A 24,286-nucleotide genomic window follows, 5' to 3' on the forward strand; every position below is an offset into this window, starting at 1 on the left:
TAACACAACTTAGCGTGCATGTAGCCATGAGATCAGTGATGTAACTGAAAGAGTGGGAGGGGCTGTGAAAGGGAGGGAGGAGCCTGCATAGGGTCAGTGACAGAGGAAGGTAAGCATGTGTTAGGGGAGGGTTAGCCCCCAAATCAGGATTTTGTTCAGACTCTGGACCTGTGGACTGAGAGGAACAGAGAGCAACAGTGTGCTTAGATATTCTGAGGGCAGTCATCATGTGGCTTCATGTTCTCTGTCTTACATTAAGTATCCGCTGCTGTCATCCCGCCTCAGGTAAGTTAACTTACCCCTACGTATGTGTTTGTGTGTGTGTGTGTTTCTAACTTTAGTTTGTAAATATGCATTCATTTATGTACAATACATATCTACCTCTGTCGTCTTCCTGTTTGCTTGTGTGTGTGCATGCAGTTTGTGCATATGCATGTGTATGTATGTGTGTGTGTGTGTGTGTGTTTTTATGTGTGTGTCTGTGTGTATTTGTGCATATGTGTCTATGTGTGTGTGTGTACAACTCCCCTCTCCTCCGGTCTTGCAGTGTTCTTGGCACGGGACCAGACCCATGGCCTCCTCATCCGGCCTAAGCGTGCCAACACCGGCTGGTTCGAGGAGCTCAAAAGGGGGGACCTGGAGCGAGAGTGCCTTGAGGAGAAGTGTTCCAAAGAGGAGGCGCGGGAAGTGTTTGAGCACGAACAGGCTACGGTCAGTGCCTGGTTGAACCACAATCTGACCATGAACAGACCATAGACTGCATGATAGGCAAAAAAAAAAACTATAATGACTCTGAACATGATTCCTGCCTGATATCCTCAGTGAATTGTACCCATTCTCTTCCCTTAGGAGGAGTTCTGGAGAAACTACAATGGTGAGCTTCCGTACAGTGTGTCATTTCATTCTCACTACTGAAAGCTACAGTCACAAATACCCAGACACCACCACCACTATCTTTTAATCTTTTAACGTCTTTGTTGATCATGAGATCCCAAATGTACACAAATGTATTCATCCTTACAGTTCAAGACAGCTGCCAATCGGACCCCTGCCAGAACAAAGGAAGCTGCTCGAGCATACCAGGATCTTCTTACACCTGCCTGTGCCTGCCAGGCTTCAGTGGACGGAACTGCGAGCTGGGTAATAGTTCTTGATGGGAGAAGTTTCTCTGGAAACTTTAGTTTCTAAGGTTTCTTTTCCCCGTTTACTTACATAAACACATTCTTTATTTCAGCATTCAAGGCCATTCCTGACTCCTGTTTGCATGAGAACGGGCGGTGTGAGCACTTCTGCGAGGAGGAGGGGGGCCGACGGAACTGTTCATGTGTGGACGGCTACTTCCTGGGGACTGATGGACAGCGTTGCCTGACACAAGGTTAGCAGTCACAGCCACAGGCCATGTCCCATGTCAACGTTGTATGACCAGTTGTATTGTCATCATATATGATGTTATCTATGGATGCATCCCGAATGGCATCCTATGTCCTATACACTGAGTGTACAAAACATTAGGAACACTTTCTTAATATTGAGTTGCACCCCCTTTTACCCTCATAACAGCCTCAATTCGCCAGGGCATGGATTCTACAAGGTATCGAAAACGTTCCACAGGGATACTGGCCCATGTTGATTCCAATACTTCCCACAGTTGTGTCAAGTTGGCTGGATGTCCTTTGGGTGGTGGACCATTCTTGATACACACAGGAAATTGTTGAGCGTGAAAAACCCAGCAGCGCTGCAGTTCTTGAGACACTCAAACCGGTGCACCTGGCACCTACTACCACCTACTACTACCTACTACCACCTACTACCATATATCGTTCAAAGGCATCTAAATCTTTTGTCTTGCCCATTCACCCTCTGAATGGCACACGAACACAATCCATGTCTCAATTGTCTCAAGGCTTAAAAATCCTTCTTTAACCTGTCTCCTTCCTTTCATCTACACGGAACCAATAAGGGATCATAACTTTCACCTGGTCAATCTACAGTATGTCATGGAAAGAGCAAGTGTTCCTAAAGTTTTGTACACCTAGTGTATAGTGTAGTACTTTTACAAAAGTAGTGCACTATATTGGGAAATAGGGTGCCATTTGGGACGTGCCCTCTGGTTGTAGTATATACAGCCTCTGGTTGTAGTATATACAGTGCATTCCCGAAAGTCCTCAGACCCCTTGACTTTTTCCAAATTTTGTTACGTTACAGCCTTTTTCCTCATCAATCTACACACAATACCCCATAATGACAAAGCAAAAACAGGTTTTTAGAAATGTTTGCTAATAATATATATATATTTTTTTACAAGTATTCAGACCCTTTACTCAGTATTATGTTGAAGCACCTTTGGCAGCGATTACAGCCTTGAGTCTTCTTGAGTATGACGCTACAAGCTTGGCACATCAAGGATCTCTCTGTACTTTGCTCCGTTAATCTTTGCCTTGATCCTGACTATTCTCTCAGTCCCTGTTGCTGAAAAACATCCCCATAGCATGATGCTGCCACCACCATGCTTCACTGTAGGGATGGTGCCAGGTTTCCTCCAGACATGATTCTTGTCATTCAGGCCAAAGAGTTCATTCTTGGTTTCATCAGACCAGAGAATCTTGTGTCTCATGGTCTGAGAGTCTTTAGGTGCCTTTTGGCAAACTCCAAGCGGGCTGTCATGTGCCTTTTACTGAGGAGTGGCTTCCGTCTGGCCACTCTATCATAAAGGCCTGATTGGTAGAGCGCTGCAGAGGTGGTTGTCCTTCTGGAATGTACTCCTATCTCCGCAGAGGAACTCTAGAGCTCTGTCAGAGTTACCATCAGGTTCTTGTTCACCTCCCTGACCAAGGCCATTCTCCCCCGATAGCTCAGTTTGGCCGGTCAGCCAGCTCTAGGAAGAGTCTTGGTGGCTTCAAACTTCTTCCATTTAAGAATAATGTGGGCCACTGTGTTCTTGGGGACCTTCAATGCTGCAGACATTTTTTGGTACCCTTCCCCAGATCTATCTCGGCGCTCTACGGACAATTCCTTCGACCTCATGGCTTGGTTTTTGCTCTGACATGCACTGTCAACTGTGGGACCTTAAATAGACAGGTTTGTGCCTTTCCAAATCATGTCCAATCAATTGAAGTTACCACAGGTGGACTTCAATCAAGTTGTAGAAACATCTCAAGGATGATCAATGGAAACAGGATGCACCTGAGCTCAATTTCGAGTCTCACAGTATAAGGTCTAAATACTTATGTAAATAGGTATTTCTGTTTTTTATTTGTAGTAAATGTGCAAAAATGTTAAAACCTGTTTTTGCTTTGTGATTATGGGGTATTGTGTGTAGATTGCTATGGATTTGTATTTATTTAATCCATTTTAGAATAAGGTTAACGTAACAAAATGTGGAAAAAGTCAAGGGGTCTGAATACCATCCGAAGGCACTGTATGACCTCTGGTCTCTTGTGGCTCCAGAAACAATGGCCTGTGGGAAGGTTCCTGTCCTGCACGGCAGCCCCTCCGAGAAGGTAGACGTCCCGTTGGACCCCCGTTCACGCATCGTGGGGGGAACAGAGTGCCCTAAGGGTCACTGCCCCTGGCAGGTACAGTATGAACCAGTGGCCTGAGCTCAGAGACAAAGCGGCGGACATGTTTCTGTATCTGACGTAGAGGTGAAGTCTCTTTGCCCACGGTGTGTGTTTCTACAGGTGTTGTTAGTGAGAAATAGAAGGGCTTCTGTGGAGGAGTCATCTACAAACCCACCTGGATCTTCACTGCCTCTCACTGCTTGGAGAATATCAAGGCCCAGCACCTGAAGGTGGTGGCAGGTATGGACTGTTTTTGCTTAGAAAAGAGTCAATGCAGCGGTTGTGTGTTGAAGTCTGAGTTGTTTCAACCTTTTCTGCATGTTGCCAGGTGAACACGACACAGAGAAAGACGAGGATACGGAACAGACCATAGATGTGGCAGAGATCATCATGCACAACAGCTACGTGTCAGACACGGCGGACAGCGACATCGCCCTGCGACGTCTGAAGACGGCCATCATTATCACGCCTTTTGCCATGCCCGTCTGCCTGCCCACCCGCTCGATGGCGGAGCGTGAGCTCTGGGCCATCAACCTCCACACGGTGAGTGGCTGGGGCCGGCGCAGCGAGAACGGCCCTACGTCACGTGTCCTCCGGCGGCTGGAGGTGCCACGTATACGTACCCAGGACTGCGTTGAGATGAGCGGCATCACGCTAACGGCTAACATGTTCTGCGCCGGCTACATCGAGGGCAAGCAGGACTCCTGTAAGGAGGACAGCGGCGGACCACTGGTCACCCGCTACAGAGACACCACATTCCTGTTGGGTATCGTCAGCTGGGGAAAGGGGTGCGCCTGGCCGGGGAACTACGGGATTTACACCCGCGTGTCCAACTACCTGGACTGGATCCACAACTACACGGCAGAGCAGCCGACAGCGCAGCCGACAACGCAGCCACAGAACACCACGGCCACAATGCAAAACCCCACAGTCAATCCAAATGCAGTCTTATAAGTGTCACAGAACAGGAGCAGTGCTGAGCCCAGTTCCTTATTGGGTTCAACTTGTAGTACATCACTGAAACCATATTTGGCTTTCTGATTATAGTATTTATATTTATCATGTTTCTCGTGCTTCGACTACACTTTCTAAAGTTTTTCTGTATGTTTGTTGATTTTATGGTTTGATTTCCCTCTGATTTTTGATTGATTGATGCCAAAGTAAACTGACCCTTCTGCGCTGTCATGATAACCATTAAGGCAAATTGACTCTTACGTAAGTTGGTGTTCAATTACAATGCATTTGCCATCTTAAAACAAAGCTGCTTGCATTCTGCTCAGACCTGGCAGGCTATTTTTGTATGTTATAAGAAAGAGGATAGTCACTGCATTATATGTTATGACCCCTATGCGGTTAGTTGGGCCAACAGGATTGAGGGTATAAAATGTAATTTTGTATTATCAGGGAACAATCTTCTCAAACTAAGGCAATTTGATATGTATTTAGCAAAATACAACCAGAATAGTGGTAAACATATGAACACACAAGCTGTCAGAATTGCTGAGTGTTGTAGCCGTTTCAAATATATTACATTAAAACACTGTTCTAGAAGCATTCACTGATATGCAATATGATTCTGTAAATTGTGTTAAAATGAAGAAATGTGATGTGAAACCTTCCCCGTATATTGCACCCTACTTGAAATCCCATTGGAATGTATTATGTCCAGCAAAGAGGTACAGGTTACCCATTTTGGTAAAATGTCTTCATAATGAGTGTGTTGCACATGGGTATGTGTGAAACTTACTCCTCAGCCTGAAGTGTCCCCACAAGCGCCAAAGAATAGCTGGCTTTTCGCGTGGCGCTGACTGGTAAGACGCTTAAGGAGGGCGGTCCCAAGTTTGCGCCAGGTGTGGGCAGAATCGGGAGGAAGTGGTACTCAAGCAAGCAGCATGACGTCCTTTACAGGTGTATCAACAAACTTTACATAAAGCAAGTCAAATTCCTAGCTATTAGTAATTTACCATAGGGTACACATTTTCCCAACCAGCTCCAATTAGCTTTAACTGGATTGGTCTGTCATTGCCACAACAATAATAGGTGTAATATGACTAATCCTAATAAAAAAAATATGATCGTTATGCAGATGAAACAACCAAATTAGGCAGGTTTGCAAAATAAATAATCTTTGTAAAATATTAGCAAAATTTTTCTACAAATTTGCAACAAACTGTATTCATATAACTGACTCTGGTTAACATTTGTATCCCTAATTTATGTATTTTATTTTCCAACAATAAATTATAATATTCCTAAAGGGTTATTTCATTGGTTTGTAGTGATTATAATGATATACAATATTATGCCATATTATTAAATGTAAAATCTAAGTATTGAATCCTGACATTCCAACATAACATTCTAACAAACCACCTGCTGATGAGGGCGTCAACTTCCATAGCTGGTGAAGTACTAAAGTCTTAGCTTCACAGCCTTTATAGATAGTGTCTAGTTACACAATTAATGGAAAAATAGTATATTGTAGTATATGGCCTACTGAAATATGTATTGGTCAGTGTTAAAAGGCTGGATTTTTTTCAATTGCCAATTTAATTGTTTCTATTAATTTTGTCAACCAGCAACTGAACTAATGGCTACAAAATGATAAGGCAACATATTTCATTAAATAACTTGTAAAGTTAGAGAGCATTATTTTAAGATCATGATGGTCAGGGACAGAAGACATGTTAATTTTTTGAGATCATTTGTGTTTACCTAAATATTTATGTTAACTTGCTGGGACAACTCAACAAATAGCAGATCACACCTTTCATCTTAGCATGCTGAGTAGTGCTATACAACAGACTATTACAGATGGCAATGATAAAACCTGTATACTACCAGATCTGGATCTCTTGAACTTGTATTATTTCCCAGTATGACCAATTTCCCTAAAACAAATATGTAGTTCGGCTATTTGTAACATTGTACTTTCAATGATGAGTCAGTCTAGGTAAATCATTAAATCAGATGGCAAACATTAACCAAATCCTATGGTTTTTAAGATGAGATCCACCCAACAGAATGTTCCATTGTTGTTCCACATAGTCATTTTCAATGAGCATGTGAACATTCCAACTTGTCTCAACATTCATTTATCAGCCTGTGAACATTGTATTGCTTAGACTCCCATACAACAAGAGGTAGGCTATCATATATCAATTTGATCAGGGGCTTGTGGGGAACAATTTAATACCATCAAACCTTTGCCACCCCAAAGTGGATTTTTTCCCCCGCTGGCCCATGGACTAGGACAGGCATTGAAACAAGCAAGCAATTCTATAAAGTTGGTTTAATCCTTTGTAGCCTAGCTACTTTCTCCTGTTGTGCATCAGTGGGTCTATTTACACTGGGGGTACCTTTGGACCATCCAAACAAGAGATAGGCCCTAGCTATAGTTGAAGTCGGAAGTTTACATACACTTAGGTTGGAGTCATTAAAACTCGTTTTTCAACCACTCCACAAATTTCTTGTTAACAAACTATAGTTTTTGGCAAGTTGGTTAGGGCATCTACTTTGTGCATGACACAAGTATTTTTTCCAACAATTGTTTACAGACAGATTATTTAACTTATAACTCAATGTATCACAATTCCAGTGGGTCAGAAATGTACATACACTAAATTGACTGTGCCTTTAAACAGCTTGGAAAATTCCAGAAAATGATGTCATAGCTTTAGAAGCTTCTGATAGGCTAATTAACATCATTTGAGACAATTGGAGGTGTACCTGTGGCTGTATTTCAAGGCCTACCTTCAAACTCAGTGCCTCTGCTTGACATCATCAGAAAATCAAAAGAAAACAGCCAAGACCTCAGAGAAGTCTGGTTCATCCTTGGGAGCAATTTCCAAATGCCTGAAAGTACCACGTTCATCTGTACAAACAATAGTACGCAAGTATAGACATCATGGGACCACGTAGCCGTCATACCGCTCACGAAGGAGACGCGTTCTGTCTCCTAGAGATGAACATACTTTGGTGCGAAAAGTGCAAATCAATCCCAGAACAACAGCAAAGGACCTTGTGAAGATGCTGGAGGAAACATGTACAAAAGTATCTATATCCACAGTAAAACAAGTCCTATATCAACATAACCTGAAAGGCCGCTCAGCAAGGAAGAAACCACTGCTCCAAAACCGCCATGAAAAAGCCAGACTACAGTTTGCAACTGCACATGGGGACAAAGATCGGACTTTTTGGAGAAATGTCCTCTGGTCTGATGAAACAAAAATAGAACTGTTTGGCCATAATGCCTATCGTTATGTTTGGAGGAAAAAGGGGGAGGCTTGCAAGCCAAATAACACCATCCCAACCGTGAAGCACGGGGTGGCAGCATCATGTTGTGGGGGTGCATTACTCTAGGAGGGACTGGTGCACTTCACAAAATAGATGGCATCATGAGGTAGGAAAATGATGTGGATATATTGAAGCAACATCTCAAGACATCAGTCAGGAAGTTAAAGCTTGGTCACAAATGGTTCTTCCAAATGGACAATGACCCCAAGCATACTTCCGAAGTTGTGGCAAAATGGCTTAAGGGCAATAAAGTCAAGGTATTGGAGTGGCCATCACAAAGCCCTGACCTCAATCCTATAGAAAATATGTGGGCAGAACTGAAAAAGCATGTGCGAGCAAGGAGGCCTACAAACCTGACTCAGTTACACCAGCTCTGTCAGAAGGAATGGGCCAAAATTCACCCAACTTATTGTGGGAAGGTTGTGGAAGGCTACCCGAAACATTTGGCCCAAGTTAAATAATTTAAAGGCAATGCTACTAAATACTAATTTAGTGTATGTAAACTTATGACCGACTGGGAATGTGATGAAAGAACTAAAAGCTGAAATAAATCATTCTCTCTACTATTATTCTGACATTTCACATTCTTAAAATTGCAACTCGCTGTTGGCTGGGCTCCCTGCCTGTGCCATTAAACCCCTACAACTCATCCAGAACGCCGCAGCCCGTCTGGTGTTCAACCTTCCCAAGTTCTCTCACGTCACCCCGCTCCTCCGCTCTCTCCACTGGCTTCCAGTTGAAGCTCGCATCCGCTACAAGACCATGGTGATTGCCTACGGAGCTGTGAAGGGAACGGCACCTCCATACCTTCAGGCTCTGATCAGGCCGTACACCCAAACAAGGGCACTGCGTTCATCCACCTCTGGCCTGCTGGCCCCCCTACCTCTGAGGAAGCACAGTTCCCGCTCAGCCCAGTCAAAACTGTTCGCTGCTCTGGCACCCCAATGGTGGAACAAGCTCCCTCACGACGCCAGGACAGCGGAGTCAATCACCACCTTCCGGAGACACCTGAAACCCCACCTCTTTAAGGAATACCTAGGATAGGATAAAGTAATCCTTCTAACCCCCCCCCCCCCCCCCCCCCCTTAAAAGATTTAGATGCACTATTGTAAAGTGGTTGTTCCACTGGATATCATAAGGTGAATGCATCAATTTGTAAGTCGCTCTGGATAAGAGCGTCTGCTAAATGACTTAAATGTAAATGTAAATGTAAAATAAAGTGGTGATCCTAACTGACCTAAAACAGGGAATCTTTACTTGGATTAAATGTCAGGAATTGTGAAACTGAGTTTAAATGTATTTGGCTAAGGTGTATGTAAACTTCCACCTTCAACTGTACATACATTCAATGATGCATATCATGAAATCAAATATGTGAACGATTATGATATTACAATAGATAGTGAAAAATGTATTATAACAGGTAAATATAGTGATCAAATGTCATATTTAAGATACACTACATGGCCAAAAGTATTTGGACAACTGCTTGTCGAAGATCTCATTCCAAAACTGTTGCCACAAAGTTGGAAACACATAATTGTCTAGAATGTCATTGTATGTTGTAGCGTTAAGATTTCCCTTCACTGGAACTAAGGGCCCTAGCCTGAACCATGAAAAAGAACCCCAGACCATTATTCCTCCTCCACCAAACTTTACAGTTGGAACTATGCATTGGGGCAGGTAGTGTTTTCCTGGCATCTGCCAAACCCAGATTCGTCTGTTGGACTGCCAGATGGTGAAGTGTGATTCATCACTCCAGAGAATGCATTTCCACTGCTCCAGAGTCCAATGGCGGCGAGCTTTACATCACTCCAGCAGACGCTTGGCATTGTGCATGGTGATCTTAGGCTTTTGTGCATCTTCTCGGCCATGGAAACCCATTTCATGAAGCTCTCGACAAACAGTTCTTGTGCTGATTTTGCTCCCAGAGGCAGTTTGGAACTCGGTAGTGAGTGTTGCACCCGAGGACAGAATTTTTTTTAAGCGCTAAGGACTTGGCGGTCCAGTTCTGTGAGCTTGTGTGGCCTACCACTTACTGGCTGAGACATTCTTATTCCTAGAAATTTCCACTTCACAATAACAGCACTTACAGATGACCGGGCCAGCTCTAGCAGAGCAGAAATTTGTGGAACTGAAGTCACTGAGCTCAGTACGGGCCATTCTACTGACATTGTTTCCATATGGAGATATAGCATGGCTGTGTGCTTGATTATATACAGGTCAGCAACTGGTGTGACTGAAATAGCTGAATCCACTCATTTGAAGGTGTCCACATCCTTTTGTCCATGTAGTGCAAGACATAGGCCTAATCCTCTGGTTCCGGTCTGGTCACCATCACCTAGATGTGGCAACTGTTTGCAGAGCAGTGGGAGTGAGCTGTTGGAGTGAGTGGGAGTCATATGAGCTGGCATTGTTGACCTCAAATCGCTTCAGTTTTGGGTGATTCAGGTCCGACACGATGCTGCTGAAAACATTTTGTGCACTTTGGGCCATTTCAACTGTTATTTCTGCCGCTGGTAAGTTTGTTTCGAAAATATATATTTTGAATCTAGCTTTACAGTTAGTTAAATGATAAAGTCATATTTTTGTTTAAAGATGGAGAGTTGTCTTTCTTTTATGGCTTGTCATTCGATGTTTAAGTCTTCTTGAAGAAGGACGATGCGCACCTGGTGCTTGACAGAGCCAGGCGCGCCAACAGCGGCTACTTCGAGGAGATGAAACAGGGCAACCTCGAGCGCGAGTGTGTGGAGGAAATTTGTAACTATGAAGAGGCTCGGGAAGTTTTCGAGGACGACGCCCAAACGGTGCAATTTTGTAGTAATTTCAGTTGGTGAAATATTTGCAATTACTTTGATTGAAGCACTATTTTAATTTAATTTAATGAAATATTTAGCAATGCATAGGAACATGTGAGAATTCCAGAGATAACTCTTAAAACTGACTATGTACGGTTTGTTTCCACAGAAAAAGTTTTGGTTGACATACACGGGTAAATCAGATTTTTCTATGTGGACTGTACACAAATATTTCCAACCAGCCTAAAAGATATGTTAGAGTATTGCTTTCAAATGTGCTTTCAGTCATTTTCATAAAATGCTAATTATATTGTTGTATAAAATCCAATATGGTACTACCATGTCTGTTATCACATTCCTAATTTATTTGCACAAGATAAGTCCAGCATGTCAAATAGCAAATGCCATAAACCTTTACCCTATTGATCCCTCTAAGGTCAGGACCCCTGCCTGGTCAACCCATGCAAAAACAACGGAACTTGTGTTTACATGGATGACTCTTACACATGTCAGTGTCTGGAAGGCTATGAAGGAAAATACTGTCAGATAGGTAGGAAGACAATTCCTAGCTGCCATTTTTATACCAATAGTTTACGCCAGTGTTTCTTAATCCTGGTCCTGGGGACCTAAAGGGGTGCACATTTCGGGTTTTGCCCTAGCACTGTACACCTGATTCCACTAATCAAATGTTAGATAATGAGTTGATTAGTTGAATCAAATCAAATTTTATTTGTCACATGCTCCGAATGCAACAGGTGTAGACCTTACAGTAAAATGCTTACAGACAAGCCCTTAAGCAACAATGCAGTTTTAATAAAAATAAGTGTTAAGAAAGTATGTGTGCTCAGATGTGTAGTGCTAGGGTGAAGACCAAAATGTGCACCCCTTTGGGTTCCCAGGACCAGGATTAAGAAACACCGGTTTTCACAATAGTTTCATACCAATAGATTATTGTAATTACGCAGTAGTAAGAGCACTGTAACGTGAAGTGTTGCCCACATTTGCTAGTGGGCTGATATTATATGTTGACCCCATTATGCTTATCCTACTAGCCTTTCCCCTTTCTCCCAACATACTACAGTATTTGAGGACACCCTGAAATGCCTCTCCCTTAACGGGGAGTGCGATCACTTCTGTAACAATTCTGGGTCAAGACGCAAGTGTTCCTGCGCTCCTGGTTACGCCCTGGGAGAGGACGGAAGACAGTGTGTTGCCCAAGGTACTGACTGTAACTGACAGTAGATGAGCCCAGATGTTTTGTTAAAGACTGGAAATCCCTGTTTGTTACAAACAGACTGTAATATTTACAGAACCAAAGGGAGTCAACGTGTATTTGTTGATGTATGAATAGAGTTAGAAACAACAACTTGTCTGTCTGTCTATTATCAGTTCAGTATCCGTGTGGTAGAATCCCAGGCTTGGAAGCTCCGATGAGCCAGGCACAAGTCAGACTAGTCGGTGGGAACCACTGTCCCAAAGGAGCCTGTCCATGGCAGGTAACACATCAACACCTGGCTGTAGAGCACAATGGATCCATCCACCTCTTTCACATTTCATTGGCCAATACTACCCTTCTACATTTTAGTAATTTAGCAGACACTCTTATCCAGAATGAGTTAGAGTAGTGAGTGCATTTTTTGTGCTTGTCCCCCATGAGAATTAAACCCACCACGCTGGAATTGCAAGCACCATGTTCTACCAACTGAGCCACACGGGGCATTGTGATACAATAACTAAACCACAGTCATTCTAATACAACCACTATCCTCAAAGTCAAAGGGTGTAATATTAACTAGGTTAGTATCTATTACCACCTCTTCCATTAGGCATTATATAATTCCACAGTATTATTTTGGTTTATGTGCAATGAGATGTGATGGATAAGAGTGGCCAATTTGTCTTTGTGATGGGACTGGTGGTTGCAGGTCCTATTGAAACATAAAGGCACTAGTCTGTGTGGTGGGGTCATAGTTCATCCTGACTGGGTCATCACTGCTGCCCACTGTGTCGTGGATAGAGACACCAAGGACCTGATGGTGGTCGCAGGTAGGTTAGGGTGTGGGTGTGGGTTGTGTGCCTTTCATAGAGCTTCTAGAAACATAGAGTGAGAACATTGTTTGTGTCCCTATGTCACATAACAAAACACTGTCCTAATGAACAACACTGTTTCCAGGGGAATACAACATTGACGTAGAAGAGGGCAGCGAGCAGAGGATCCCCGTGGCCAGAGCCATACCCTACAACCTGTACGACCCAGCAACAGGTGACAGTGACATCGCCCTGGTGCGTCTGAGAGAGCCTGTAACTCTGGGCCCTGACGCTGTACCCATCTGCCTGCCTCAGCAACACTTCGCCAAGAGCGAGCTGGCGGCCGTCCGCTTTCACACCCTTAGCGGCTGGGGGAAGCGCACCAACGGGGGCAACGATCCCCAACCTGGCACCCCGCCAGCCCCCTCCTCGCCCTTCCTCCGCAGGCTAGCCGTGCCCATCCTGCCCAACTCTGAGTGCACCTTCAAGAGCGGCTTCAACTTCACCCAGAACATGCTGTGTGCCGGATACATGGAGGGGAACCAGGAGGCCTGTAGGGGGGATGACGGGAGCCCCCTGGTCACTTACTACAAGACCACCCACTTCCTGATGGGCGTGGTGGGCTGGGGGAAGGGCTGCCCCAAACAGGGTTACTATGGCGTCTACACTACCGTAGCCAACTACCTGGACTGGGTTGAGGAGGTGATGAATGCTCCTTCAGTCAGTGCCTCGGTGATGCCATTCCTGCTAGAGATGGCATTAGATGAGGTTCAGATTCAGCAGGCTACGGAGAAGTTAGTGACACCACCTCCCAATAAACATGTGCATAGCATTGGCTAACTCCCATTAAATTTGTCACCAGTCACCACACAACACCAATTGTCATTACAGTGAATCTATTGTCATATAACATTAATAAATATTTTTATAGTACATGGAAGCTACACTATATCATGCTAATGGTGTAGAATATCGTCCTGTTTCATCGCTTTGTATGCAGACATCTTTTCACTCTGCTATTCTTTTCATTTGACTCTTAATGTGAAGTGTAGATTTCAAGTGGTGATTTGGATGACCTGATGCCATACAGAATGTTTGACCTGATGCCATACAGAATGTTTGACCTGATGCCATAGAGAATGTTTGACCTGATGCCAGACATAAAGTTTGACCTGATGCCATAGAGAATGTTTGACCTGATGCCAGACAGAATGTTTGACCTGATGCCATACAGAATGTTAGTCCTGATGCCATACATAATGTTTGACCTGATGCCATAGAGAATGTTTGACCTGATGCCATAGAGAATGTTTGACCTGATGCCAGACATAATGTTTGACCTGATGCCAGACATAAAGTTTGACCTGATGCCATAGAGAATGTTTGACCTGATGCCAGACAGAATGTTTGACCTGATGCCATACAGAATGTTTGACCTGATGCCATACAGTATGTTTGACCTGATGCCATACAGAATGTTAGTCCTGATGCCATACATAATGTTTGACCTGATGCCAAAGAGAATGTTTGACCTGATGCCAGACATAATGTTTGACCTGATGCCATACATAATGTTTGACCTGATGCCGTACAGAATGTTTGACCTGATGCCATACAGAATGTTAGTCCTGATGCCATACATAATGTTTGACCTGATGCCAAAGAGAATGTTTGACCTGATGCCAGACATAATGTTTGACCTGATGCCGTACAGAATGTTTGACCTGATGCCATACAGAATGTTAGTCCTGATGCCATACATAATGTTTGACCTGATGCCATAGAGAATGTTTGACCTGATGCCAGACATAATGTTTGACCTGATGCCATACAGTATGTTTGACTCTGATGCCAGACATAATGTTTGACCTGATGCCATACAGAATGTTTGACCTGATGCCATAGAGAATGTTTGACCTGATGCCATACAGAATGTTTGACCTGATGCCATACAGAATGTTAGTCCTGATGCCATACATAATGTTAGTCCTGATGCCATACATAATGTTTGACCTGATGCCAGACAGAATGTTTGACCTGATGCCATACAGAATGTTAGTCCTGATGCCATACAGAATGTTTGACCTGATGCCATACAGAATGTTAGTCCTGATGCCATACATAATGTTAGTCCTGATGCCATACATAATGTTTGACCTGATGCCAGACAGAATGTTTGACCTGATGCCATACAGAATGTTAGTCCTGATGCCATACAGAATGTTTGACCTGATGCCATAGAGAATGTTTGACCTGATGCCATACAGAATGTTTGACCTGATGCCATACAGTATGTTTGACCTGATGCCATAGAGAATGTTTGACCTGATGCCATACAGAATGTTTGACCTGATGCCATACAGAATGTTTGACCTGATGCCATACAGAATGTTTGACCTGATGCCATACAGTATGTTTGACCTGATGCCATACAGAATGTTAGTCCTGATGCCATACATAATGTTTGACCTGATGCCAAAGAGAATGTTTGACCTGATGCCAGACATAATGTTTGACCTGATGCCATACATAATGTTTGACCTGATGCCGTACAGAATGTTTGACCTGATGCCATACAGAATGTTAGTCCTGATGCCATACATAATGTTTGACCTGATGCCAAAGAGAATGTTTGACCTGATGCCAGACATAATGTTTCACCTGATGCCGTACAGAATGTTTGACCTGATGCCATACAGAATGTTAGTCCTGATGCCATACATAATGTTTGACCTGATGCCATAGAGAATGTTTGACCTGATGCCAGACATAATGTTTGACCTGATGCCATACAGTATGTTTGACTCTGATGCCAGACATAATGTTTGACCTGATGCCATACAGAATGTTTGACCTGATGCCATAGAGAATGTTTGACCTGATGCCATACAGAATGTTTGACCTGATGCCATACAGAATGTTAGTCCTGATGCCATACATAATGTTAGTCCTGATGCCATACATAATGTTTGACCTGATGCCAGACAGAATGTTTGACCTGATGCCATACAGAATGTTAGTCCTGATGCCATACAGAATGTTTGACCTGATGCCATACAGAATGTTAGTCCTGATGCCATACATAATGTTAGTCCTGATGCCATACATAATGTTTGACCTGATGCCATACAGAATGTTTGACCTGATGCCATAGAGAATGTTTGACCTGATGCCATACAGAATGTTTGACCTGATGCCATACAGAATGTTAGTCCTGATGCCATACATAATGTTAGTCCTGATGCCATACATAATGTTTGACCTGATGCCAGACAGAATGTTTGACCTGATGCCATACAGAATGTTAGTCCTGATGCCATACAGAATGTTTGACCTGATGCCATACAGAATGTTAGTCCTGATGCCATACATAATGTTAGTCCTGATGCCATACATAATGTTTGACCTGATGCCAGACAGAATGTTTGACCTGATGCCATACAGAATGTTAGTCCTGATGCCATACAGAATGTTTGACCTGATGCCATAGAGAATGTTTGACCTGATGCCATACAGAATGTTTGACCTGATGCCATACAGTATGTTTGACCTGATGCCATAGAGAATGTTTGACCTGATGCCATACAGAATGTTTGACCTGATGCCATACAGAATGTTTGACCTGATGCCATACAGAATGTTTGACCTGATGCCATACAGAATGTTTGCTTCCCAATACGTACATTTACTTCCAAAGTTTCCTCTCTGATAGCTGAAGAATAAATATTACTCGCTGACAAACTAAATCTCTCTGTGTGTGTGTGTGTGTGTGTGTGTGTGTGTGTGTGTGTGTGTGTGTGTGTGTGTGTGTGTGTGTGTGTGTGTGTGTGTGTGTGTGTGTGTGTGTGTGTGTGTGTGTGTGTGTGTGTGTGTGTGTGTGTGTGTGTGTGTGTGTGTGTGTGTGTGTGTGTGTGTGTGAATGAAAAGTCCAAATGTATCCATAGCCACACTTCAGCAGTAGCTTATCTACATGGTATTTTCTCTGAAATGCATATTATCTGAATCATACGCATTTCTTTAGTTTTGCCATTTAAGGCACCACAACACAGCAGGCTTAACCATTGGAATATATCCTTTAGTGTCAATATTAGCTCAGTGATTTGGACCGCAGAACACTGATCACATGATCACTGAGGATTTTCTGCCCCTTCCTGAGAGCTGACCTGATTGGCTCAAATAAGGGCTGTCTGTCATGCTGAAGAGTGCAGAGCTAAATGGTGGTGTGGACAAGGCCTTGCCTCTCTGAGTGGTGAAGACTGGATTTGAAGTGAGTCCTCCCTCTCTCTCTCTCTCTCTCTCTCTCTCTCTCTCTCTCTCGCTCTCTCTCTCTCCCCTTCTCTCTCCAATCTTTCTCTCTCAAACATCCCTAATCCCTCTTTTTTTTACCCTCTATTGTCCTCCCCCTTTCTTTCTCTCTTCCCCTTTTTATTTTCTAACCCCCCCACACACACAAACACACACACACACATTCCTTCCTCTCCCTCTCTCTTCAGCATGTTCTCTCTCTTCCTGTCTCTCAGGTCATTGCCCTCCCTCTCTGCCTGTTCTCTCCAGAGTTGTGCTCCACAGAGCAGCCAGGAGTAGAGAGGTGCCTCACCCAGAGATCAGGCCATGTTTCGGCTGTCCCAGACCTGATTCCTTCTCCTGCTGCTGCACGGCGTGGCCTCCGAGGGTACGTTCAAACACCCCACCGTCTCAAACGGTTGACAAATAGTTACATAGAGAGAAAGTGAGGGAGACTCTGGGGTTTAGTCAGTGTCAGTGATTGCGGTCAGTGTGTGAGTTCGTGTGAGGGTGGGTGACTGGGATGTGTGTGTTGATATATTTTATGGTGTGTCTGTATCTCTGATTGCTTTGATGATTGTGATGACTGTGTGCTAGACAAGCATGTTGTGATGATGACAATAGCCTATGATGACAACAGCCAGGGGTCAGATTGGGGTCAACCTAGTCAGTTCAGGAAGTAAAGGACTCACGACCACACACCAAAACAATGGGCTATTTTCAATTCATGAATTGATTGTTTGCAGTGTGTTTGGTGTTGCTGTGCTGGTAGGTCCATGGCAAGAAATAAACTGTGTTTCACAGATGGAGATGCCTGTGTGTCTAAGCCATGTGTCCACAATGGGGTCTGCAAGGACGGGATTGGGATGTACACCTGCTTCTGTCTCGCTGGATTCCAGGGGTACAACTGTGAGATTGGTATGTCTTCTTCTCCCTTTCCTCTTGAACTTTGACAAACAATCTCATTCTCGACTCCCACATAGACGCTAGAAATATCTTGACTCCAGGTTACTCCATAGTCAGGAACAACACCTGGCTCTAATCATGACTGTGATCTGTTTCTAATCTGGATCCTTGATATGATGCTGTTCTGCAGCCATTCCTGAGCTGTGTGAGAATAAGAATGGAGACTGTGATCACTTCTGCCACGTGAAGAAGGACAGTGTGCAATGATCCTGTGCCGATGGCTACTATCTGGACACAGACGACAAGTCCTGCCTTTCCAACGGTGAGAGGAGAGAGAGAGAGAGACAGCCAGACAGACAGCCAGCCAGCCAGCCAGCCAGCCAGACAGACAGACAGACAGACAGACAGACAGACAGACAGACAGACAGACAGACAGACAGAACAACAGAGCGACAGAGAGAGGGAGAGAAACAGAACAGACAGACAGACAGACAGACAGACAGACAGACAGACAGACAGACAGACAGACAGACAGACAGACAGACAGACAGACAGACAGACAGACAGACAGACAGACAGACAGACAGACAGACAGACAGACAGATCGAGAGAAAAGTGATCTATGATCCATTCTCCAACATGGACTGGTAGTAAGTTGAAGGTTGGGCTTAGTTAGTACCTAATAACATTGTTGCCCTTTTGTCATTGAAGAGGCCTTTAAGTGTGGCTTTGTGGTATCCAAGAACACCCGCACTATCTTCATCTACCAGCCTAACACCACTGCCACCAACACCACTGAAAAGACCAACATGATGGAGGACCCTATCAGGGAAACGGCCTGGAACGTAACCACACAGAGAGAAATCCAATTTGCATTTGAGGAGGACGTTCTCGACATGGTGAAGGAGAAGCCAGTCTTTGCCGAGGCGAGAGGCAACACCCGTATTGTCAATGGGGAGGAGTGTCCTCCAGGAGAATGTCCCTGGCAGGTATTGTAGAGTAGAGAAACCTCTAGTGGGGTTCCCTCTAAATAGTGTTCAGGGTTGTTTGTTTCTGCAACTCTGTCTCTCTTTCTTTCTCTCTCCCTCTCTTTCTTTCTTTCTTTCTTTCTTTCTTTCTTTCTTTCTTTCTTTCTTTCTTTCTTTCTTTCTCTCTCTCTCTCTATATATATATATCTCTCTCTTTCATTCTTTCTCTCTCTTTCTTTTTTTCTTTCTCTCTCTTTCATTCTTTCTCTCTCTCTGTTTGTTTCTTTCTCTCTTTTTCTCTGTCTATTTTTCTCTCTCTATCTTTCATTCTTTCTCTCTCTTTATCTCCCTCTCTCCACAGGCTTTCCTGGTAAACCACGAGGACAGGGGCTTCTGTGGAGGAACCATCCTGAATAAGTACTTCATCTTAACGGCAGCCCATTGCATGAACCAGACACACTCATTTTACGTTGTCCTGGGTAGGTCCCGTTAGCCAATCACCTTTAACTGTGGTCTCTACATCTAGAAACTGTTTTTAAGTTAATCATATCCTATATAATATAATTGTGCCATAATCACAATACTTTATCATTAGTATATTGCTGTGTACAGCATAGTTGTTTACTGGGTGAAATAACAACAGTCAATAACCATACCACACATACATAGCCTAAGTTGTAGCAGCCTATCAAATGAATTGAATTGATTGAAATCAAACGTCCCCATCGGTCCGTCTGTCCGTCTGCCTTCAGGAGAGTTTGACACGGAGGTGAAGGATGGGCGGGAGGCCATACAGCAGGTGGAACAGGTGTTCATCCACAGGTCCTACATCTCCACCACCTATCACAACGACATCTCCCTCGTCATGCTGAAGGACCCTATCAAGTTCACCCAGTTCATCCTCCCCGCCTGCCTGCCCCAACACGACTTTGCAGAGCAGGTCTGTAGCATGATGTACTACCCATAATTCTCTGTGTGACATATCCGGTTTTATCCAGTGACGCATATAAACATACAGTATGTAATGAATCTGTCTATGGTTTATATCTTAGTTCAGATGTTCCTGAACCTAACATAATGGTGTCCTGTCTACTTATCAATACAAGGTGTTAATGAAACGGCCCGACGGACTGGTGAGTGGGTTCGGCCGTGTGGGGGAGGCCAAGCAGCCGTCCACCATCCTGCTGCGTCTGACTGTGCCCTACGTACCACGGGCCACCTGCCTTCAGTCCAGCCAGCACAAGATCTCCAACCGCATGTTCTACACCGGCTACGATAAGGAGAAGAAGGACGCGTGCCAGGGGGACAGCGGCGGTCCCCACGTCACCCGTTACGGGGACACTTGGTTCGTGACGGGCGTGGTGAGCTGGGGCGAAGGGTGCGCCCGTGAGGGCAAGTACGGCATCTACACGCAGGTGTCCAAGTACATCGACTGGATCCGGGCAGTCATGGGGAAGTTTCTCCCCAAGGAGGGAGGGAAGAGGAAGACAAGGGGGGCAGGTAGAATGCACTCAATGATGTGGGTTTGAGGGAGACAAAGGAGAGAGGAGAACCAATCAATAAAGAGGCTTGGGGAATTATGGGCAATAAACATTGTTGTGTGGTTTATCATTGTTTTTCACAAAATGTATCCAAGACCAAGTAACTTATGGTAAAGAAAAAAAACATGTTTTGTTTGAATGTCCAGTCATCACATACCAACATTAAACTACATTACACACTATACAGTTGAGTCAGGAGTGCCATTAGACAGAAATGTTCCTACTGTTACTGTTTTTTTAAAGTACAAACTGAATCGATCGTATCAGAAAAACAGCAGGGTTCAAAGGTCACCATTGACTTGAATCATTGCTGGTGTAAGTACCGAGCACACAAGGACAGGTGGGTTTGCTGTTTGCTCTACTGTGTGTACAGTCTAGAGTCCATCAGTGTGTTTGTGAAGACCTAATGTGATACAATGAGTTTTACTTAACGTTTAATCTCAGTTTATCTTCATAACATATTAGCATATTAGTAGCATGTTTGGTAGCTATTATATTACATACAATTGCTAATGAGGCACCATCTTTAAAATGTCTAGAGCTGGCACCAGCTACCTTTATTACGTCAGGTGACAGGGAGGTCCACATAAATTACACTATCCAGGAGAAATTCACACAACATAAGCGCAACTTTGTTGGCGTGTACAGCAATGACTAAAAAACTGACATTTGGGCTGGCAAGCGGGTGGGGGTTTACTTGGCAATGTTAACCCGGCAGCATGGTTGTGTGTGTCAGACAGAAAGGTAGAGAGAGAGCGCAAGAGAGAGAGATAGACAGGACTACAGACAGGACCTTGGCACAGGCAGAGAGGCTTGTGGGTACAGTGTGGATGTGGATTGTAATGGGCTCGTGGAGGCGATGGTGGTTTCTGTCTCTCTCTCTTCTGAGCAGTGTCCACCTGGTCTGCAGCTATGGGAGAGGTAAGCCACTGCACTGTGAAAGCGACAGGACCAAGTAGACATTTTGTTAATCATACGTTCAGGCTGACAATGACTTTGCTAGCATAGTTTTCCAGTCTACATATGACCAGCATAGTGTCGGGTATACAGCAGTGGAGGCTGCTGAGGGGAGAACGGCTCATAATAATGGCTGGAATGAAGTTTAATAGATGGAATGGAGTGAATGGAACGGTATCAAACCCATGAAAACCATGTTTTGTCCCCTTAGCAGCCTCCACAGGTATACATTAAGCAAACTGTTCTGTATTTAATTCAATGGCATGAAACTCAATGATGGGACCACATAAAGTGGATAATCTTCACCAAAATCCCATTGCTCCATGTTTAACTTTTCACCATTTAACATATTATCCTCAACCTGGAAGGAGAAAAATGAATAATGAGTCACTTCTGGTTTGTCTCACTTTTCAGTTGTTGTTGTTCCCTATGTCTTCTCCCTCCTCCTCCTATTCCTCCTCCTTCCCCTCCTCTCCTCCCGTTCATCCACCTCCCCCTCATCCTCCTACCCCTCCTCCTTCCCTTCCTCTCCTCCTCTTCGTCCACCTCCCCCTTCCCCTCCTCTTCATCAACCTGCCCCTCCCCCTCCTCTTCATTCACCTCCCCTCCCCCTCCTCCTTTTCATCCACCTTACCTCCTCCTCCTTCCACTCCTCCTCTACATCCACCTCCCCTCCTCTTCATCTGCCTCCTACTCCTACCCCTCCTCCTTCCCCTCCTCTCCATCCACTTCCCCTCCATCTACATCCTCCTCCTATCCCTCCTGGTTTTCATCCACCTCCACCTCCTCTTCCCTGACCCTCAGTGTTCAGACCCCCTGCGCACGCCAGCACGGTCTTCCTACGGTCGAAGCGAGCGAACGCGTTCTTCTTGGAGGAGATGCTTCAGGGGAACCTGGAGAGAGAGTGTTATGAGGAGACCTGCAACTACGAGGAGGCCAGGGAGTACTTTGAAGACACACTCAAAACTGTGAGAAGTTTAGGCCTACAGGGTGCATCTCAATAGTCTAAAATGTATTCCTTTCCTTCAACTGCACTGATCTGACAACATAGGCAATCCCATTATCCACAACTAATGCAGTAGTTTTCTGATTTAAACCGTGTCCATTGTCTCTCTCTCTCTCATACCTCAATAGGACACTTTCTGGAATGTCTACGTGGGTAAGTCTCATTCTTTTGAATCGTGGCAGAGGGGTGTTGGGTTTTCTCCCCACTCCAGATATTGAATCCCCCCCCCCTCTCCTTCCTCCCCAGATGGGGACCAGTGCAAACCCAATCCCTGTCTCCATGGTGGCAGCTGCAAGGACAGCATTGGAGGTTACACCTGTAGCTGCACAGAGCTGTACCACGGGAAGAACTGTGAAATAGGTCAACAGAACACCTACCTTAGAACTCTTTATGAGTGTGTGTGAATGTGTGTGTGTGAGAGTGTGTTAGTGTGAGAGTGTGTTCATAGTTATGTGAGTAGGCTAAGAGATATGTTTGTGTGTCATAACAGATATCTCTCAGTGCCCCACCAAGGGGCCCTTCTCCTGTGACCACTTCTGCAGTCCCAACTTTGTTGCATACCAGTGCTCCTGCACCACAGGGTACAAGATTCACAGTGATAAGAGGAGCTGCATTCCTGCAGGTTAACGTCTACCTATTCTTTTGAATTAGACATCTGTAACACTCTCTCTCTCTGACACACTTTAAATAGAGACGTCTCTGTTTCCTTAGTTAAGCACCCCTGTGGAAGACTCCAGCCAACAAACCAAATCAACACAGCTTATCACGTCTGTCCACACAACCGCTGTCCATGGCAAGTAAGTCCCTCCCCTACCAGCACAATGTACAGCAAGGTGAGTTAAAGGGGAAGTCTGTTTCTCCTGGCCTATAGACTACTTTCAAGGTGAGGAACATTATTTTGTGAAATACTGGACTTCCCCTTTAACCTGTGACTTTGTGATTGGCAGGTGGTGTTTGTGGATGAGGCTGGTGCGGAGCTGTGTAGCGGGGTGATCCTGGGGCCTCAGGCAGTCCTGACCTCAGCTAGCTGCCTGTACATGGGGAAGAAAGTCCACAGCATGCAGACAGGTGAGTCCCACAGCGATAAAAACACTGACGTTTGATCTGTTAGTGTATAAACCTCCAGCTCAGGCAGATTCAAATCTTTCTGAAATCTAACGGTTTCCATTCATCCCCTAAGGTGCCTCAAATAATAGTGTGAGGATCCCTCTATCGACCCAATTGTACATTCACAACCGCCACGAGAGAGGCAGTCTGGAGGACGACCTGGCCGTGGTGAGACTGAATGAGCCCCTTCCCTTTGGCCCCTCTGTCTCCCACCTGTGCCTTCCCACTAAGGATTTCAGTGAGAACGTGTTGATGAGTCCAGGAAGGGAGGGGGTGGCCAGGGGTCCGGACAAGCTCCGGGGGGAATTCCACGGTCCCCCTGTTCTCTCCTACCTGAAAGCGGAGGGCTGTCGAAACCAGGTGAACGTCTCCCAGCCCCTCACCAACAAAATGTTCTGTATGGGGAGCCAGAAGGGCTTCTGTGGGACTGAGTTGACTAGGTTTAATGAGACAGACCTCAAACCAGGACTAACGAGGAACCTCTTGTCCGGGACCCCCGTTGTGACTGTGGAGAGGGGTACAGCGTTCCTAACAGGCCTGCTCCTTTCGCCACCCACGTCACATGGCTGTAGACAAACCCCGTTGTTCACCAAGCTGTCTCGCTACTTGCAATGGATCCAGCAGCGCCTGGAGATGACAGAGATGAGGATGACACCACAAATGACCCACGACCCACCTGGACCTTATGTGTAACCCCAACTAAGGGTTAGCCTGATCCCTACCTACACTGGACTTACAGCCAACAAGGTTGCGTTCAAGATTGAAGTTGTTTTTTCCAAGGTTAACAATGTAAATGAATGCGAGTGGTTATATTGTAACGTGTACTATAATTATA

The 24,286-nt window shown here is 44.8% G+C and overlaps 1 protein-coding gene and 2 pseudogenes across 3 annotated transcripts; all 3 read left to right on the forward strand.

Annotated features, from left to right (window-relative positions):
* Positions 1 to 143: 143 nt before the first annotated feature.
* On the forward strand, positions 144 to 5,823 carry LOC106574653 (coagulation factor VII-like; annotated as a pseudogene). Its single transcript, XR_014380986.1, has 8 exons — positions 144 to 285; positions 421 to 711; positions 850 to 874; positions 1,024 to 1,140; positions 1,235 to 1,375; positions 3,448 to 3,590; positions 3,695 to 3,800; positions 3,889 to 5,823. The product of XR_014380986.1 is annotated as a coagulation factor VII-like (transcript).
* Positions 5,824 to 10,207: 4,384 nt separating this feature from the next.
* On the forward strand, positions 10,208 to 20,431 carry LOC106574657 (uncharacterized; annotated as a pseudogene). Its single transcript, XR_014380809.1, has 15 exons — positions 10,208 to 10,375; positions 10,500 to 10,663; positions 10,824 to 10,848; positions 11,091 to 11,204; positions 11,736 to 11,873; positions 12,044 to 12,150; positions 12,580 to 12,700; positions 12,828 to 13,520; positions 17,123 to 17,354; positions 17,739 to 17,884; positions 18,063 to 18,194; positions 18,584 to 18,861; positions 19,202 to 19,319; positions 19,593 to 19,780; positions 19,947 to 20,431. The product of XR_014380809.1 is annotated as an uncharacterized LOC106574657 (transcript).
* A 274-nt stretch (positions 20,432 to 20,705) lies between these two features.
* LOC106574654 (vitamin K-dependent protein Z) lies at positions 20,706 to 24,156 on the forward strand. Its single transcript, XM_014150651.3, has 8 exons — positions 20,706 to 21,302; positions 22,143 to 22,306; positions 22,473 to 22,497; positions 22,591 to 22,704; positions 22,835 to 22,966; positions 23,056 to 23,141; positions 23,292 to 23,412; positions 23,525 to 24,156. Exons 1-8 carry the CDS (start codon positions 21,101 to 21,103, stop codon positions 24,142 to 24,144), a joined length of 1,464 nt encoding a protein of 487 aa, XP_014006126.1. The 5' UTR covers positions 20,706 to 21,100; the 3' UTR covers positions 24,145 to 24,156.
* Positions 24,157 to 24,286: the final 130 nt, after the last annotated feature.

The sequence above is a fragment of the Salmo salar genome, chromosome 16, assembly GCF_965601325.2.
Source record: "Salmo salar chromosome 16, fSalSal1, whole genome shotgun sequence".
NCBI lineage: Eukaryota > Metazoa > Chordata > Actinopteri > Salmoniformes > Salmonidae > Salmo > Salmo salar.

Excerpts from the sequence above, each read along its gene's own strand:
- LOC106574654 (XM_014150651.3), top strand. The coding sequence starts at position 21,101 with ATGGTTGTGTGTGTCAGACAGAAAGGTAGAGAGAGAGCGCAAGAGAGA. Across the intron at positions 22,307-22,472 it reads TTGAAGACACACTCAAAACT|GACACTTTCTGGAATGTCTA; the intron begins GTGAGAAGTTTA and ends ATACCTCAATAG. Across the intron at positions 22,498-22,590 it reads TTTCTGGAATGTCTACGTGG|ATGGGGACCAGTGCAAACCC; the intron begins GTAAGTCTCATT and ends CTTCCTCCCCAG.